The sequence below is a fragment of the Callorhinchus milii genome, unplaced genomic scaffold (assembly GCF_018977255.1).
Source record: "Callorhinchus milii isolate IMCB2004 unplaced genomic scaffold, IMCB_Cmil_1.0 Scaffold12, whole genome shotgun sequence".
Taxonomy (NCBI): Eukaryota; Metazoa; Chordata; class Chondrichthyes; order Chimaeriformes; family Callorhinchidae; genus Callorhinchus; species Callorhinchus milii.
The window spans coordinates 17411967-17427720 of NW_024704753.1; the positions used below are offsets into that span (position 1 = coordinate 17411967).

At 44.4% G+C, this 15754-nt stretch overlaps 1 protein-coding gene across 1 annotated transcript in view; it reads left to right on the forward strand.

Moving 5' to 3' along the window:
• LOC103176723 (FYVE, RhoGEF and PH domain-containing protein 5) overlaps window positions 1-15754 on the forward strand; it is a 62606-nt gene extending 46852 nt beyond the window's left edge. The window contains exons 13-22 of the mRNA XM_042339707.1: window positions 1458-1650; window positions 4295-4373; window positions 8275-8374; window positions 8787-8813; window positions 9022-9162; window positions 9478-9580; window positions 10268-10401; window positions 12128-12256; window positions 13518-13675; window positions 14412-15754. Coding sequence (XP_042195641.1) covers window positions 1458-1650; window positions 4295-4373; window positions 8275-8374; window positions 8787-8813; window positions 9022-9162; window positions 9478-9580; window positions 10268-10401; window positions 12128-12256; window positions 13518-13675; window positions 14412-14448 — 1101 coding nt within the window. The 3' untranslated portion in view covers window positions 14449-15754. The remainder of the gene's footprint in view (window positions 1-1457; window positions 1651-4294; window positions 4374-8274; window positions 8375-8786; window positions 8814-9021; window positions 9163-9477; window positions 9581-10267; window positions 10402-12127; window positions 12257-13517; window positions 13676-14411) is intronic.

The following is a 15754-nucleotide window of genomic DNA, read 5'->3' on the forward strand; positions in this document are numbered from 1 at the left end:
ATCAGTTGTTATTAAAATACAAGCCTGCACTGCATCCTATCTAGACACGGTGTCTCGACAGCCTTGACGTAAAGTGGATAAGAATGCAATTTGCATCTCCCGCTAATTAAATCATACAACGTCGCGAGAACCTTTTGATCTATGCTGATCAAAAAATGACTGAAACACTCGGCGTTAATCTGCTGTCTGTCGCTTCTGTCCTGTTTGTCTGTCCGTCTGTCTGCAGAAAGCTGCCAGTATCATTCTACACCAATGTGTTTGATAAAACAGGCACGCTTCTCCCAAAAGCGTGACACCAGTATTTTGCTCAAAGCTTTGTTCCCCCTTTTGATGTTACATTATAATAATAATAATAATAATAGTAATCCTGGCATTTGATACAGCGCCTTATCACGTCGTTGAGGCATCTCAAAGCGCTTCACAGGAATATACTGTAAAGTCGACCAACAACCGGGTTCCCACCGTTCCCCCCAAAATACTGTATGAAACAACTTGTAAAACAAACACAAATTTATACAACGTGTCGGCTTGGAAAGCGGTGGGCGTCAAGAGACGATTCTCCAGACAGAGTAGTTCATCCAATGTAAAATGGGCCGTGATTAATGCGTCTCTCAGAGAGGCTATTTATGATTTGGTTTTCTTGCGATGTTAATGAGATCACTGCGGTTGAGGTGTCACAGATGAGGCGGGATTAATGATCGTCTTGTGTTTAATATATGAAGCAGTAAGCGGACTGAGTAAGGAAGGCTGACAAGCTATTTGTCACATTGCCGCCTCGATATTGCTACCCAGTAAACTCCACCGTATTCCAGCGAAAGCAAAACAAATTTGAAGAGCGGTTGAAAATCATGTATTCACTGCCGAAGCAATACATACGTTGTAAAATAAATTTATCGAGTGGGACGAATAAAAGTAAAACCAAATCGAGAAAACAACTTCCGTTTAGGTTGCGCTTTCCACTTCAAAATAAATATTCAGAGATTTTTGACGGTCGTACTGATGGGACACTGAGCGGGGAAATAAGAGATACAAAAGATAGATTTAAAGGCACTATCAAAGAGGAATGCTTCTGGGAGGTATTTGAAGGTATTTTAAGGCAGATAAAGAGGTAGCGCGGGAGTAATCTGTAATACATCTGTGGCTAGGAATATAGAGTTACCTGTTATACAGTATGTCTATAGTTAAGAAGACCTGTAATGTGTATAAAGCCCAACAAAATATACAGTCACTATACTTTACAGTACATTCTGTGAAGGGCTTTGAGATGTTTCGAAGATGTGATCAAGCACTGTATCAAGCTCAGTGATTATTATTATTAATACCTGTAATGTGTTTACGGTTGAGTGCCCTTGTAATGTGGGTATGATGTAGTGCCTGTAATATGTTTGTGATAAGGAGTAACTGTTATGTGCCTTCGCTTGGACAGTACTGTTTAATATGTGGCTTCGCTATTTCAGATGAATGATGTCTTGCTTTACACCACACCTCACAACGGGAGATACAAACTCAACAGGACCCTGTCGCTGGCTGGGATGAAGGTAAAAAGAACGTGGCTGTCTGACCACTCCCCAAAACTGCAGAGTAACCACACTTCATTGGTGAAGCTGGCAATTAAGTCTCGAGGAGACTGTTCGATTGGGGTTGGTGACTGTCCTCACGCTCGCACAATGTCCGGCTGAGGTTTCTGTCGCTAGAAGTGCACACAGACCGTATGCATGTGTGAAAAAAAATATATCTAATTGGGTCACTTAATCCACGACTGTTGGTTTATTTCGGAGCCTTGGGACGTCCTCGCGACGTGTAAAGGCGCTTTACAAGTGTAGCTTGTTGTTGTTGTTGTTTGTGGGACGCCGCTGTGCACAGTTGGCTGCCGCAAAATACACGCTTGACAATATATCCCGTGAAGCGCCTTTGAGACGTCTCGAACACGTGCTAAGGCGCTGTATCAAATGCAAGGATTATTATTATTATTATTATTATTATCTTTAATAAGATGACAATTTAAACCAAATCGATGCGAAGAGGTAGAATGCAGTCAAGCCGATTAAAGTCGGTCGTGATGAACCAGTTAACAATGCGTAAAGGACGCAATCAATCTGCAGTGGAGCTGAATGGAAAAATCTATAAGTGGACACACATGAACTAATCAGCAGACAACACAAACATAATGCTGAAGGCGGCTAAATCCATTTTTGACGGCTGCGCTGACTTATGACAGGACAGAAATGAGATCAGGAGTCGAGTCTCTCTCTCTCTCTCTCTCTCTCTGCCCTGGATCGTAACCGATGCAGCGTTGGCAACGAATGCAAATTTCGCACAACCAGCTGCGGACAAGAATTGTGGTAACTGTTTAACTTACGGAGAAAACTCCTCCGTCGGGGAAGAACGCTTACAGCAAGTGTGGGCAAGTGAAGCACAGCCTAATCTGAATTGCTACCCAAGCAGACATTGATATACTTAACGCTGTCTCTCAGTCTCTCCCTGTCCCTGGATTTTATGCTTCGATCCACGACTCAAGCAGCCAACGACCCTGTTCATTCATTAAGGGTGATCCCAACATCCTTCTGTTCCAATTCAGCGGAGTACTGAAACTTCATTTAGATTGCTGCCAACTCCATCACTCACCCTGTCTCTCTGTATCAATCCAGTGTCCCCAGCAACTTCACCCGCACTGAGGTACAACATGAACATTATGTCTAATACTCCAGCACCTCCATCACCATCTACAGACACCACAAATTGCATTTAGACAGCGTTTTTCACATCGGGAGGACATCTCAAGGCACTGGGACAGTTGAGGGTTTATAGCCGAGCTAGGGGTTGGATTCGGAGGGTGGGGTCGGGGGGGGGGGAAGATGATCGAAGGCACGGTCAATGAGAAAGATCTTGAGATGGACGTTGAAGGAGGAGAGAGAAGGGGGCGAGGCAGAGGGACTGCAGGAGTTCCAGAGAGTGGGGGCAGAAAGGCTGAGGTTTGACTCCCAACGGTGTGGGGCGGGGAGAGTGTGGGACATGAAACAGGCTGCTGAGCGGAGGTAGCAGGTGGGTTGTTAGGGTTTAGGGTCAAAGCGCCCCAGGACGCTGCCAGGCACGGAGGGTGCAATATGAACACAAGTCGTCGTCAGGGGGTGGGGAGCCAGTGAAGCCGGGCGAGGATGGTGTTAATAGCAGTTTGACAGTGCCGTGGGCGAGGCAGTGAAGGTAATTGTGGGGATAAATTTGAACCCAGGAGGGAAATCAAGAGGCAAATAAAAAAATTCTTCCGGGTCAGGCATCTAAATTCTGATCCTTCGACTTCAGTGATGATCATCCTTGCATTTGACGCAGGGCTTTATCACCTCGTTTGAGGCGTCACGAAGCGCTTCGCAGGATACGTCGTAAGGCGGAGTAACTGTGTGTGTTTTGCGATCAATTCGTATTGATCTATTTCGACCGAAGGCTTGAATTGTGGTCGACTGTGATGTGCCGTTAGCTCCACCTGATGGTTAGATTGAGGTGTTGCCGCTCAATCCATAGATTTTTTTGGACAACAAATAATAATAATAATAATAATAATTAATAATAATAACACTGTCAACCTTGACCGCTCTTAGTTCACAGAATTATTTATTTCCCTCCAAACCCCTTGAACGACAATAATCCTTGCATTTGAGATGTCACAAAGCGCTTCGCGGGACACGACGGAAGGCGGAGTGACTGTGTGTTTTGTGGGGCGAAGCGCGGCGGCCAATTGCGCCCGGCAGCGTCCCCCACGCGCACAGGCACGGATTGAGCGACCAAATTAGTATTTGCTTCGGAGGGACTGTTACCCCCTTCGCTCCTGAAGGCACTCATTCACACTGCCATTCGGTTTCAAGGCTTATTCCCCCACAAACTATCCACCCAAAATGATGTAGGTACAGAGTCGGGCTGTTAGAAGATGGCATTTCAAAGCAAACGTACTAACAAGCCTCTCTTCACCATTACGTTACCGTTTATAGGGACATTAAAGCCAGATTCAATTCCTCGAGAACAACTCCTGTCTTTTGTGCAAAATCTAAAATCGGATTCCAATGCGACACCGGAAGAGAATTCGCGTCAATGCAACAAAAAAGGGGTGCTTTAGAGATCAGCCCATTGGATCTGCAATCTTCTAGTCGTGCTCCGCCACTGTCAAGCGCTCTGAGACGCTACCCTGGGTTAGGTAGCGCTATGTAAAATGCAAGTTGATGTTGCTATCTGTGACTGGCCTGAAAAAGGACCTCTGCCAGTGGACACTGGTTTCAAATCGATCTTCCTTGTTGTCTATCGACAGGTCAGCAAACCCCTCTGGAGGAACTCCAGCATCCACTGAGAATCCAGTCCACACAACGTTCTCTCACGTTCTCTGTAAGGTACAGTCCTTTTTCTGTTCCTCTCTTTGACACTGTGGGAGATCTGTCCGGTCTGTTGCTATTTCTGCTGACGCCTGACTATTCGCGGGCGGGCCTTCAGCCACTCTGCCCTCACCCTCTGGAGCTCCATCCCGCAGTCCCTCCACCTTGCTCCCTCCCTCGCCTCCTTCAAGACCTGTCTCAAGACCCTCCTCTTCAACTGTACCTTCGATCACCCTCCTTCCCCCCACCCTCTCCAATCCCGAACCCCAGCTCGGGTCTGAAACACTGACTGTCCAGCGCCTTGGGATGTCCTCCCGACGTGAAAGGGAGGACATCCCAAGGCACCTAGGACTCCTTGACAGAAATGGACATGGGGCTGTGAGGCAGAGGCAAAACATATTGTCTGCCTATGTGAGGTTTGTGAGAGTTAGCAACTTCGCACAAATGTGCACGACTTAAGCCATTCACACCAGCAGAATGTGCACAAAGGTAAGTCGTTCTGCCTTCACAGCGCACAGCTTAGGGTCAGGGGTAGAGAGTTAGCGAAAGAGAACCAGAAAGTTAAGAGGCTCGGAGAGAGTGAGGGAGAAAGAGAAAGGCAGAGTGGTAGAGAAAGAGAGAGAAAGAGAGAAAGGCTGACTCAGGTTGATACTTGATATTACAGTTATTTATTATTTACACTCCTAGCCATCCTCTAATGTGTTTACACATCTGTACACTCCAAACCATCCAGTAATATATGCGTGTGTATATATCTCGTGATCGCTGTGTGTTGTCCTACATCACCAGGATTGCTGAGCTCCCGGTTTAAGGGTAAAGAAAGTGCTTACTGCAGCATCTTTGTAGGACATAGACGATGTATTGTGCGTCTGTGTAATCAAAGATATAAATGCCATCAGCGGCAGATGTGCTGCCCCAGCAGAGACTTGCAACTTAAAGCGTTCACTCGACAGGAACAAGTACACGGAGTGGAGGGTGGGAGTGGAATAGGAAGAAAATGCTTCAATTTAACAGACGCTACTCACATACAAAGTAGGAGCTCATACCACCTGAGCTGCACAATACACACGATAGTAAAGATCCCGAATCCTTCACACACTATTCCGTGTACAATGTAATACTGTGTTCAGTAATTTGTCATGCACACAGAGTGATGTTACATAGATAAGTGGATGTATCACAAATGTATATTAATAATAATGTTGAGTTTATGCCATGTATTGACCTGGATACGAATCTCTGATTAAAGACTAGTTGACACGTGCTTTGCTTTCACCTTTGGCTTGGAATCGAGCTCTGACTCTGGTAATAAGACCTTCCCTCTGGCTGTTGTCTCTGAGGGTCCAAAATGAATGAGTTTGGGACAGTCTTCACTCACATTCTGTTCATAGTTTGTACTAATTTGGCATGTCGTTGCCCATCTTATTCAGGAGGAGCACAGCACGGCTCATTGGGAAATGGCACTCAGGTGCAGTAGAAAAAGCTCTTCTGTTGACTTTGGGGTTAAGGACAGAATAGAAGATGCTTTGCTCTGCGCCTGAACTGGATACTGACAGTTAAGAAGTAGAAAACATTCTATTTCTAACTCTTTCTAACACACATCCCTCACTTTGATGAGCGACAAGCTTATATTAAACATTGTTTGATTGCCCTAAGCTGTTTGGGCTCACATATGCACAAAGCATCGGAATGAGTCACTAAATGCTGCCAATGCAAAAGGAATCAGAACCCAACATGAATGGCTTTAGGGGAGAAAAATAATAAATACATTTTCATTCTTATCGTCCGCTGGCTGGAACTGCCCAATTTATTACAATAATAATAATCCTCGCATTTGATAAGGGCGCCTTATCACGTCTTCGAGACGTCTCAAAGCGCTTCACAGGATATACTGTAAAGTGCAGTGTACTGTATATTTTGTGGGCGAAACGCGGCAGCCAATTGCGCACAGCCGCGTCGCCACAAACAGCCGTGGATGGAGTGACCGCACTATTAGCATTGTTTTTGTGAGCAACTACTTTATTATTTTCATTAACAACGACCGCCCCTTACCCCACACATACACAAAGAGCGAAGCAGTGTTCACCTGCTGTAGATTTGCAACAATTCTGTTTCTGTTCCATGTAACCTGGTAGGCTCGCAGGGAAGAAAGCAAGGTATCTAGGAACATAGGAACAGGAGGAGGCCATTCAGCCCCTCGAGCCAGTTCCGCCATTCTACTAGATCATGGCTGATCTGTACCTCAATTCCAATCTTCTCCTATCGCAGTCGCTCTTCTAATCGTATTTATCTTGTTTTGCTTTTCACATCAGCGCTATGATTGTAACAGATCAGGAGAATAAGTGGCAGTCCATTAGATAGGAAAACTCAAATTAATAGCAATTCATTTGTATCTATCCAAAGACGGGGGCGAAAAGGGCAGCAGTCGGGCTGCAAGACATTTATCTTTCAAATAAAGAAACACAATCACTGCTCACAGAGCGAGTGTCCCCGAAAAAGGTCACTGGGAAACTAAGGGGCTTTGATAAACTAATAAGGCACAACTAATGATCCCATTCTCAATCCTGTCACTGAAAGCTTGTCTGGAGATGTCAGATTAAATTGTGCAAAGGATGTTTCACTGTCCTTTTAGGCTCCCAAATTGTCATTATTTTTCGTCTTCTGTACGTTTTGCGTCTGTGCTTTATTATTCAATTCATTGAGCTTTATGTGGCATTTTACGAGGGTATAACGTGCAGCGCTATTACTCCCCCCCCCACACACACACCAACCCCCAGTGATTACCACAACAGTATGGCACAACAGATGTCAGACCAGCTGATAGGTGAGGGCAGCCAATGATCCAGGTACTTCAAACAGCACGTCCCTGAACCTGAATCAAGTGACTTCTCCAAGTGATGAACAGGTTCACAATTTCTGTAAACTAAGCCACTTTACCAGGTGCGCTACAGATAGGAATCTGTGCAGAGTTTTTTTTTTGTTGCTCGGAATTAACACACAAGGTCAGATTTAAACGGCGATACCTTAAAGAAAAGGACGCATTCCAATTTTTGCGTTAATTCCCTCCCCAATATTCCGTCCTTTTTTTATGGTGACCAAAGGTGGACTATAGTTCCACAAGTTCCTTAATTCCCCCTCTAGCTCCTACCCGCCTGGTCTGTAGGTCAACACCATACAGAACAGTGGCTTTATCAGTGGAACCATCGGACAAGAAACCAATTCAATTTTGAAGATAAATCCTGCAATAATCCTATAATCCTTGGACTTGTTATAGTGCCTTATCTTGTCGCTGAAACACCTCAAGGCGCCTAACCGGATTTACTGCAAACCCACTTTGCGCATAAGCAGTAGCCCACAAACAACCATGTATCGCATGACCAATTTTATCTGGGGGGACTGTTGACCAGGACACTGGGAGAAACTCCCTTCTTCTTTCGAGTAGCGCTATGAGACCCCAAAATACACAGTCAATTCACTATATAGTATATTCTGTGAAGTGCTTTTAAGATGTCTCAATGATGTGATAAGGCGCTGTATCAAATGCAAGGATTATTATTATATATTACTATCTTAATGTTCACCTGAACAGGCCGATAGGATCTTAGTCTAACAACTCAATGGTACCTCTGACAATACAGAGCTTGCCCAGCACTGCCAAACAAATCGGACTTGCATTTTTTTTAACCCGCTTGGAGGGTTGGTTAGAGAATGTCTGGGAATTCTGGTCAAAGGGGGAGGGCTGTAGGATCAGATCAGAGAGACTGGACAATCAGATCAGGGAAGACCTCAAAACATGCGGCAAGTAGGGTTTTGGTTTCCAAAGGGCAGATGACACCATAAAATGGTCATTATTACCTGGTACGGTAACGTTTAAGTTCAACCCATAAGTTCTATTTCCTGTTCCTTCGTCCTCCTGTAGCTCTTCGAAAGAACGAGATGAATGGTTTGACGCGATCAGCAAAGCCTTGGAAGATTACAGGAAGGTATGGGGCGTGCTGAACTCGAGAACCACCACAGAGGTTAGTGATGCAGAAGCTTTCTTAACATGATTCACTTACACTTTGCAAATAGTCTCTTGATTTGCTCATTTTAATGTCGAGACCAAGATTTGTTCATCTAATCTCTCCCTCGGGGTGATAGCAGGACATTCGGTAGATATCGTAGTTTCTTTGTAACATCACATGTCTAAACATCTGTGTTTAATTATGCACTTTAACAACTCGCACTTGGGCCTTGAAACTAGAGGTCCATTTCTGTTGCTGTGTCCAGTTTTCAGTCAGTCAAAGTGGAATAAATGGGTGAACAGTATGTTAGTACTGTCTTTCGGCTTAGGAATCCAGCTTTAGATCGAGTGACCAAATTATTATGATTATTATTACTATTTGAGACAGAGACTCATTCACAACTCATACTTGTATTTTCTACCAACAGCTCAGCCGTACAGATCATCATTTCCAGGTAAGATCTTCTGCCAATTGCCACCACTTTACCCATTTTTGTGTCAATGCTATTTTGCCCCACAAAATACACAGTCAATTCACTTCAAAGTGTATCCTGTGAAGCGCTTTGAGACGTCTCGAGGACGCGATGAGGCGCTGCATCGAATGCCAGGATTATTATTGTCGTGATAAACCCTCTCGTTCCTGATCAATTCTTCTTGTTGCAGGTCATCTCTGAGAGGCCAGAGACAGGTCTGGGTGTTAAGCCGCCCACCTTGATTCCAGATTCCCGTGTCGTGATGTGTATGATTTGCACGTGTGACTTTTCGCTCACGTGGAGACGGCATCACTGTAATGCCTGCGGGAAAGTAAGTGAGTTCCTATCGTTTTGTGGGACCTCTTGCTTACGTGCAGGGCACTAGACAAGTGCAACTTGTCGTTGTTGCTGGTTTTTTCGTCTGCTCGCCCTTTCTTAATCCTTCGCCACGAAACCATCCCGAGTTTGTCAGGGACGGGGGAATTCCGTCGGCCCTGTGCTGAAAATGAAGGACCTGTAAGAAAAATAATAATAATAATAATAACAATTTGGAGACTCAATCCACGACTGTTTACGGGACACTGCTGCGCGCAATTGGCTGCCACGTTTCGCCCACTTATTTGTACGTTGTGCTTTGTACACGCAGGTTGTGTGTCGGACTTGCTCAAGGAACAAGTATCCACTCAAATACCTCAAAGGTCGACCCTCAAGAGTATGTGACCAATGCTACAAAGAGTTCAAGACAAAAGGTAAAATGTGTACACACATACACAGGAGCCATCGTAGAGAACCATTCTACCCTTGAACACGGGTGACCAAAAAGACATGACCCCATTACAGGCCGCTGAAACCCTCATACGTGTCGAGGCTCGACTACGCAAAATCACTGCTAGTCGGCCTCCCCAACTACTCCCTCCACAGGCTGCAGATCATCCAGAAATCTGCAGCCCGTGTCCTCTCCCGCACCAGGCTCTGCGACCCTATCGCACCCACCCTCGCCCGACTCCACTGACTTCCCATCACACGGAGGATACAGTTCAAGATCCTGGTCCTCACCTTCAAAGCCCTCCACGGTCTCGCTCCTCCCGACGCGAAAGGCGCTATACGAACGTAATCTTGTTGTTGTTGTAAAGAAATGATGATGATAATTATTAGTAATTATTTTGAAATAAATGGCATTATTCCTTGGGACGTCCTTCTGACGTGAAAAGTGCTTCACAAATCGTGTTGTTGTTGTTGTCACGACTTTTCGGTCCCCCTGTAGAAACAACAGTTCCCGGACAGTCTTGTAAATGGGCTCCTGATGGGAGTATCTTTCTTAAATTAGAGTCCTATTAGTGGGATTCCCTTTCTACCGCATAATTTCCACTATTGATTTAAACCATCCACTCTCTACTTACTTTTCCCCCCCCTCTCCCCTGTTGTTTTGAACGCAGAGTTGACAACAAACAATGAGAATTCCCTGCCAGTGTTTGCCCGATCACCAGGCAGTGCCTTGTCCTCAGTGTTTCACAGCATCCAACCTTCTTCTATCAGGAAACAGAAGAGGATATCTGCAGCTCTGATGGAGGTAGGAGAACTCAGCCAATACTCTTAGACATTGCTGGACTTCAGTGGGTAGAGATAGAGGCAAACGCAGAGCTCGATCTAACCTTTTGCTATGATTTAACTTATTATGAATAATTGCTATTCCTATAGTCGTTCCATACCACATAATATAATATAATAATAATAATAGTAATCCTTGCATTTGGTGTTGTGCCTTTCACGTCGGGAGGTCATGCCAAAGCAATCAACAGGATACACTGTTCAGTCTATTGCCTGTGTTTTTGTGGGTGAACACAGTGGCCTAATTTGCGCACAGCAAAGTCCCACCAAAAAAAAATTAAGTTAACGACTAATTTTATTGGAATTGGTGCCCAGAACACCGGGAGGGACTTCTCCTTTTCGGATAGTGCCAGGGGATTTGAACCCACAACCTTCTGCCTCAGAGACAAGAGTCCTATGATGTGTGCGTAATAATAATAATAATCCTTGCATTTGATATAACGCCTTATCACGTCTTCGAGACGTCCTCAAAGCGCTTCACAGAATATACTGTAAAGTGAATTGACTGTATATAATAATAATAATAACCCTTGCATTTTTGTGGGCGAAACGCGGTGGATATATAAGTTCATCACCATACATTTGAATACGCCCAAGTATGTGTTCGTCTCGTATTGAAACAGTTCTATGGATCCTGCCTCAACAATATTCCGGGGGCAGACTCTGTGTGAATAAATGTTTCTTCAGCTCAGTTTTGTCTTGGTTCTGCTTTTAAGGCGGCCGTGAGATAACTGCAGAAAGGTGAACTATCACGCGTGTGTTTTTTTTAACTTACTTTAGTGCGTTGCTCTTTGTAGCACCAGACAGAAGTCGACAGGTTTGTAAATCTTACATGAAGGGTCAGGGGATCTTCAGTGAAGGTTTACTTGTGCAGTAGTAGCTGCTTGTTGCCCCGAGAGGGCGGCATTCCAGAGGTTCAAACGGGTTCATCAATACAGTATTTGCTGCTCAAGTGGTATTCGACGCCAATTCCATTCCCATTTAAAGAGGCAACATCAGTGCGATGGTGGGGTTCTAGGTCACCTCGGTTCCTGGAACAGCATGCGAATCTGCTCGGAATCGGCCACGCTCTACCCCGGGCATCGGTGCAAAGTTTTGCAATGCTATTTATTGTTCTGCGCCTTTCCATTTGGCTTTCTAAGCTTTTATTATTTTGAGAAATGATTGACCGTGCTTTGATCCGATGGCGGTTCAGACAGTCGCGGGTCAATATCTCTCCTTGGCACATTCTCAGGCCACCTGGAATAATAATAATAACTTGCGTTTGATATAGTGCCTCATCGCGTCTTCGAGACATCTCAAAGCGCTTTGAGAAGCCTCAACGACGTGATAAGGCACTGTATTAAGTGTAAAGATTGTTATTATTATTAGGTTAATAATCCCTTCAAAAACATTAAACCGTTTAAAAAATAATAATGTGGGACACTGCTGGGCGCAATTGGCTGCCGGGTTTCGATCACAAAATATACAGTCAATTCATTTTATTGTACATTTTACGAAGCGCTTTGGGACGTTTCGAAGACGTGATAAGGCGCCATAACAAATGCAAGGATTATTATTTATTATTATTATTCCTATAGCATTTCTCAATGCGGGAGAATCATGGGCACATGCTAGGTTGCCCTGAACTATTTCTTCGGCCACATTGATTTGTTTCTTAACACTGGGTGTTTGTTCCCACGCCCAAGGTGGCAGCTGCAGCAGAAGGCTCCTCAATGAATGGTTACCTCCAGAGGTGCAAGAGCCACAAAAGACACTGGAAGAAATTGTGGTTTGTCATTAAAGACAAAGTTCTGTACACATACGCGGCCAGTGGGGTAAGAAAGATGATCATACTCTTGAACTCTTTGTTCATTTCAGCCCATCACCCTAACAACCCTCCCTAACAACCCTCCCGACCCCGATTTTGAGTACTTAAATGAGTGGCATGTTCAGGTAAAACTGTTTTAACTTATTTACAAACCATCAGTCTGATAAAACACACTGAAGCACACAATGTGCACATAATCATAGAATCACAGAATTATACAGCACAGGAGGCCATTCGGCCCATCGTGTCTGTGCCGGCTCTTTGAAAAGAGCTATCCAAATCAATCCCACTCCCCCGCGCTCTCCCTATAGCCCTGCAAACTTGTCCTCCCCAAATAATTATCTACTTCTCTCTTAAAAGTTGTTATCTTGTTGTTATCGAATCGGTTTCCTCCAGCCTTTCAGGCAACGCATTCCAGATCCCAACAACTCGCTGCGTGAAAAAATTTCTCCTCTCCTGTTTCTTTTAAAAACTCTATTAAATCGGTGTCCTCAGGTTACCAACCCACCCACCAGTGGAAATAGCTTCTCCTTGTTCACCCTATCGAACCCCCTCATCATTTTGAAAACTTCTATTAAGTCTCCTCTTAACCTTTTCTGCTCCAAGGAGAATAATCCTCGCTCCTCTAGCCTCTGCTGACAACTGAAGTTATCTGAATGTTATCATGTAGGGAAAGGCACACTGGTGTCTTGGTTGCTCTTTCTTCCCAAACGAGAGAAATAATTCATGAAAGCGCACGATTCCTTTGATGCGATAACTGAGCCTTACAGATTAGGAAGGTTTTAGGTTCCATCCCTGGTCTGGTCTTTGCTGTGTTAAATTAATCCTAGTTGGAGCAGCAAAGGCCTGCGTTGCATTCGGCCTCATTACCCCATGGAGGGGAAAAATCAGACCATTTGCTACTCTGTTCATAATCAGAATGTGTGTGTGGCAGCACATGTGAAAGGGGCCGTATCAAATCTAAGGATTATCAGTATTATCCTGTTCCTATGTTCCTGTGAACATTTCAAAAGAATAAATGATGCTTTACACATGTCGCACATGTTAATAACATATTTACTGGTGTTCCGGTATGTTCTGGGAGTAAAAATTACTTGTTTTGTTTATAAATTTATCTGGAGGTTTTTGATAACCCGTTTGGGACTTTCATTTGGGACTTTCACTGACCTATATGGCTTAGTTTCACTAACTGAGCCATCAAGGGAGTTCGAGAAAACAAGTTCAAAATAATCCCACCAAGTATTTAATGCTTGTGTGTTGCATATCAGGACAAAGTTGCATCAGAGAGTTTGCCTTTGTTGGGCTTCACCATCCAGAGACCAGATAAAGGGGAAGGACAAACAGAAACTGGCTCCGTGTTCCAGCTCTACCACAAGAAAACCCTCTTCTACTCCTTTAAAGCTGAAGACACAAACTCAGCACAGAGGTAGGTGTCAGTGCCCAGCAGTGATCACTAGTTATGTTCGTGGGTCCCAATCTGATGCTGGATTTGGGCACAGAAAGTCGAGTCGCTCCTTAGAACCACTTTCGCACACTGCGTTTGAGACTCTTCTGGGTTCCCGTGACCAAAGTGACACCCAACTCCCAGCTCAGGTGCAGATCCCTGACTGTCCAGCGCCTTGGGACGTCCTCCTGACGTGAAAGACGCCATGTAAATGTAATTTGTTCTTCTAGTTACTGTGAGATGTTGGACGCTGTCCTTTCAACTAATAGGATCTGGGAGTCCACTCCAGCCATGGGTAATAAGATGATGGTCACCTCCTCTCTGCTACTTTAGAGGATCCACAGAAATGCATCTCAACCCCGTTGCCATTGAACACGAGGAACAAAGCTGCCCGGAAATGGCAGTTTCATTCTGAGGCCACAAATCTGCCTCAGTGATAAATCATATTGTGATTATGTTACAAACAACTTGCATTTATATAGCACTCTTCACGCCAGATGGCGTCTTGGAGCACTCGGTATGTTACTGACCACAGACTAGGAAGACCCCGGTTTGACGTCCTCCCAGATATATAACACGAAATAGCCTTTCGGTAATGAATGGAAAAGCATTTGCTCAATGCAGTACAATTTGGGTGCACATTTTCTCCTATACAAGTAAGGTGTGTATTAGCTTTAATGACTACAGTATAATCATATTCCTAATGCTTTTGTCGCAGGTGGATTGAAGCCATGCTTGAAGCCAGCATTCTATAACAGTGAGTGGGATTCTCCCAAATTCCCGTTCAGCTTTCCCTACTCCTATCTACACATCCCACCTTCAGGAGAGCCATGGAATAAAAGCAATTATGTCTTACAAATTCTATTGACGTGCATTGCCACGCAAGAGCACCCTGCAGAAACAAACTGCCCCTCCAGGACACGTCATCTGGGTGAAAAGGAAATGTTTTGGGCTTAGTTTTTGCCTTTCAACGAACAAGTAGTGCCAAGATGCCACCTACACTTCAGTACCCCATTCCACTGCAGGGAAATTACTGTTAAATGTATCACTGCCTACAGATGGCATCCAAAGTGGGTCTTTCCTCCTTCCCTACCACCCCAACCCCCAAGACCGTGAGATGAATCATTTTGTCTCTTTGTTTGCCAATGTTTTTCTGCGGTGGAACAGAGAGAGGTGCCGTTGTGGCGGTGGATTGTGAGGTGCTCGCATTTCAAATTGGTGCCCAGGGTTTAGAAACTGCAGCTCTCCAAAATAATCCCCAAGTGATTAGTTGGTGCTTCTACACCTGGAGGGAAGAGCTTGGATTCCTTCAAAACAGTCAATGTTACCAAGACGTCAGCTGTATATCTTTGCTCAATGCCCTGCCATGTATCCTTGTCAGATGCTCTGTCACATATCCTACCGAAAACTTTCTTTGACTCAGTGTTAGTTTGGTTCAGTTTACATGACCTATCAATGAGTGCGCGTAAGAACGCAACACAAGATACACTACTTTATTATACACACTTCTCCAGGTGAACATTTGAGAGGATCCTAAGTGTAAAGTATGGAGAAGTAGACGAACTAATTTATTTTGCAAAATATTTGATGTTATTCAGAATGTGAGATGCACTCAGTGGAAACCCACTGGATAGCAGTCAGTACCTGCAGTGAGTACCAGTGTCTTTACTTGCCTCCGTAAAAGCGTGAATGTAAGACAGCAATCTGCATTGTGTGTATAGATTGTAATATAATCCTTAAATTAAAATTACTGATTGTTATACAGGTACCTGAACAATCGGCCATAGAAATCAATGGGCAAAATTATTTTTTAAAATAAACTATAGCCTTAAATCAAGGCGTTGCAATTACCAGGTGTACACACAACTGGCAACGACTGCACTGGACGCTATAAGAGGCTGATATGAAAAATGTACATATGTTTTAATAAGTAAAATGTCTCGATTAGGAGGCTTTGGTTCTTGAAGATGGATTCTGGAGGGTTTCTTGTATGCTTGACAACCAGCTACGTGCAGAGAGCCTTAATGAAACATTCAGAATAAATAAATCATGTCAAACACC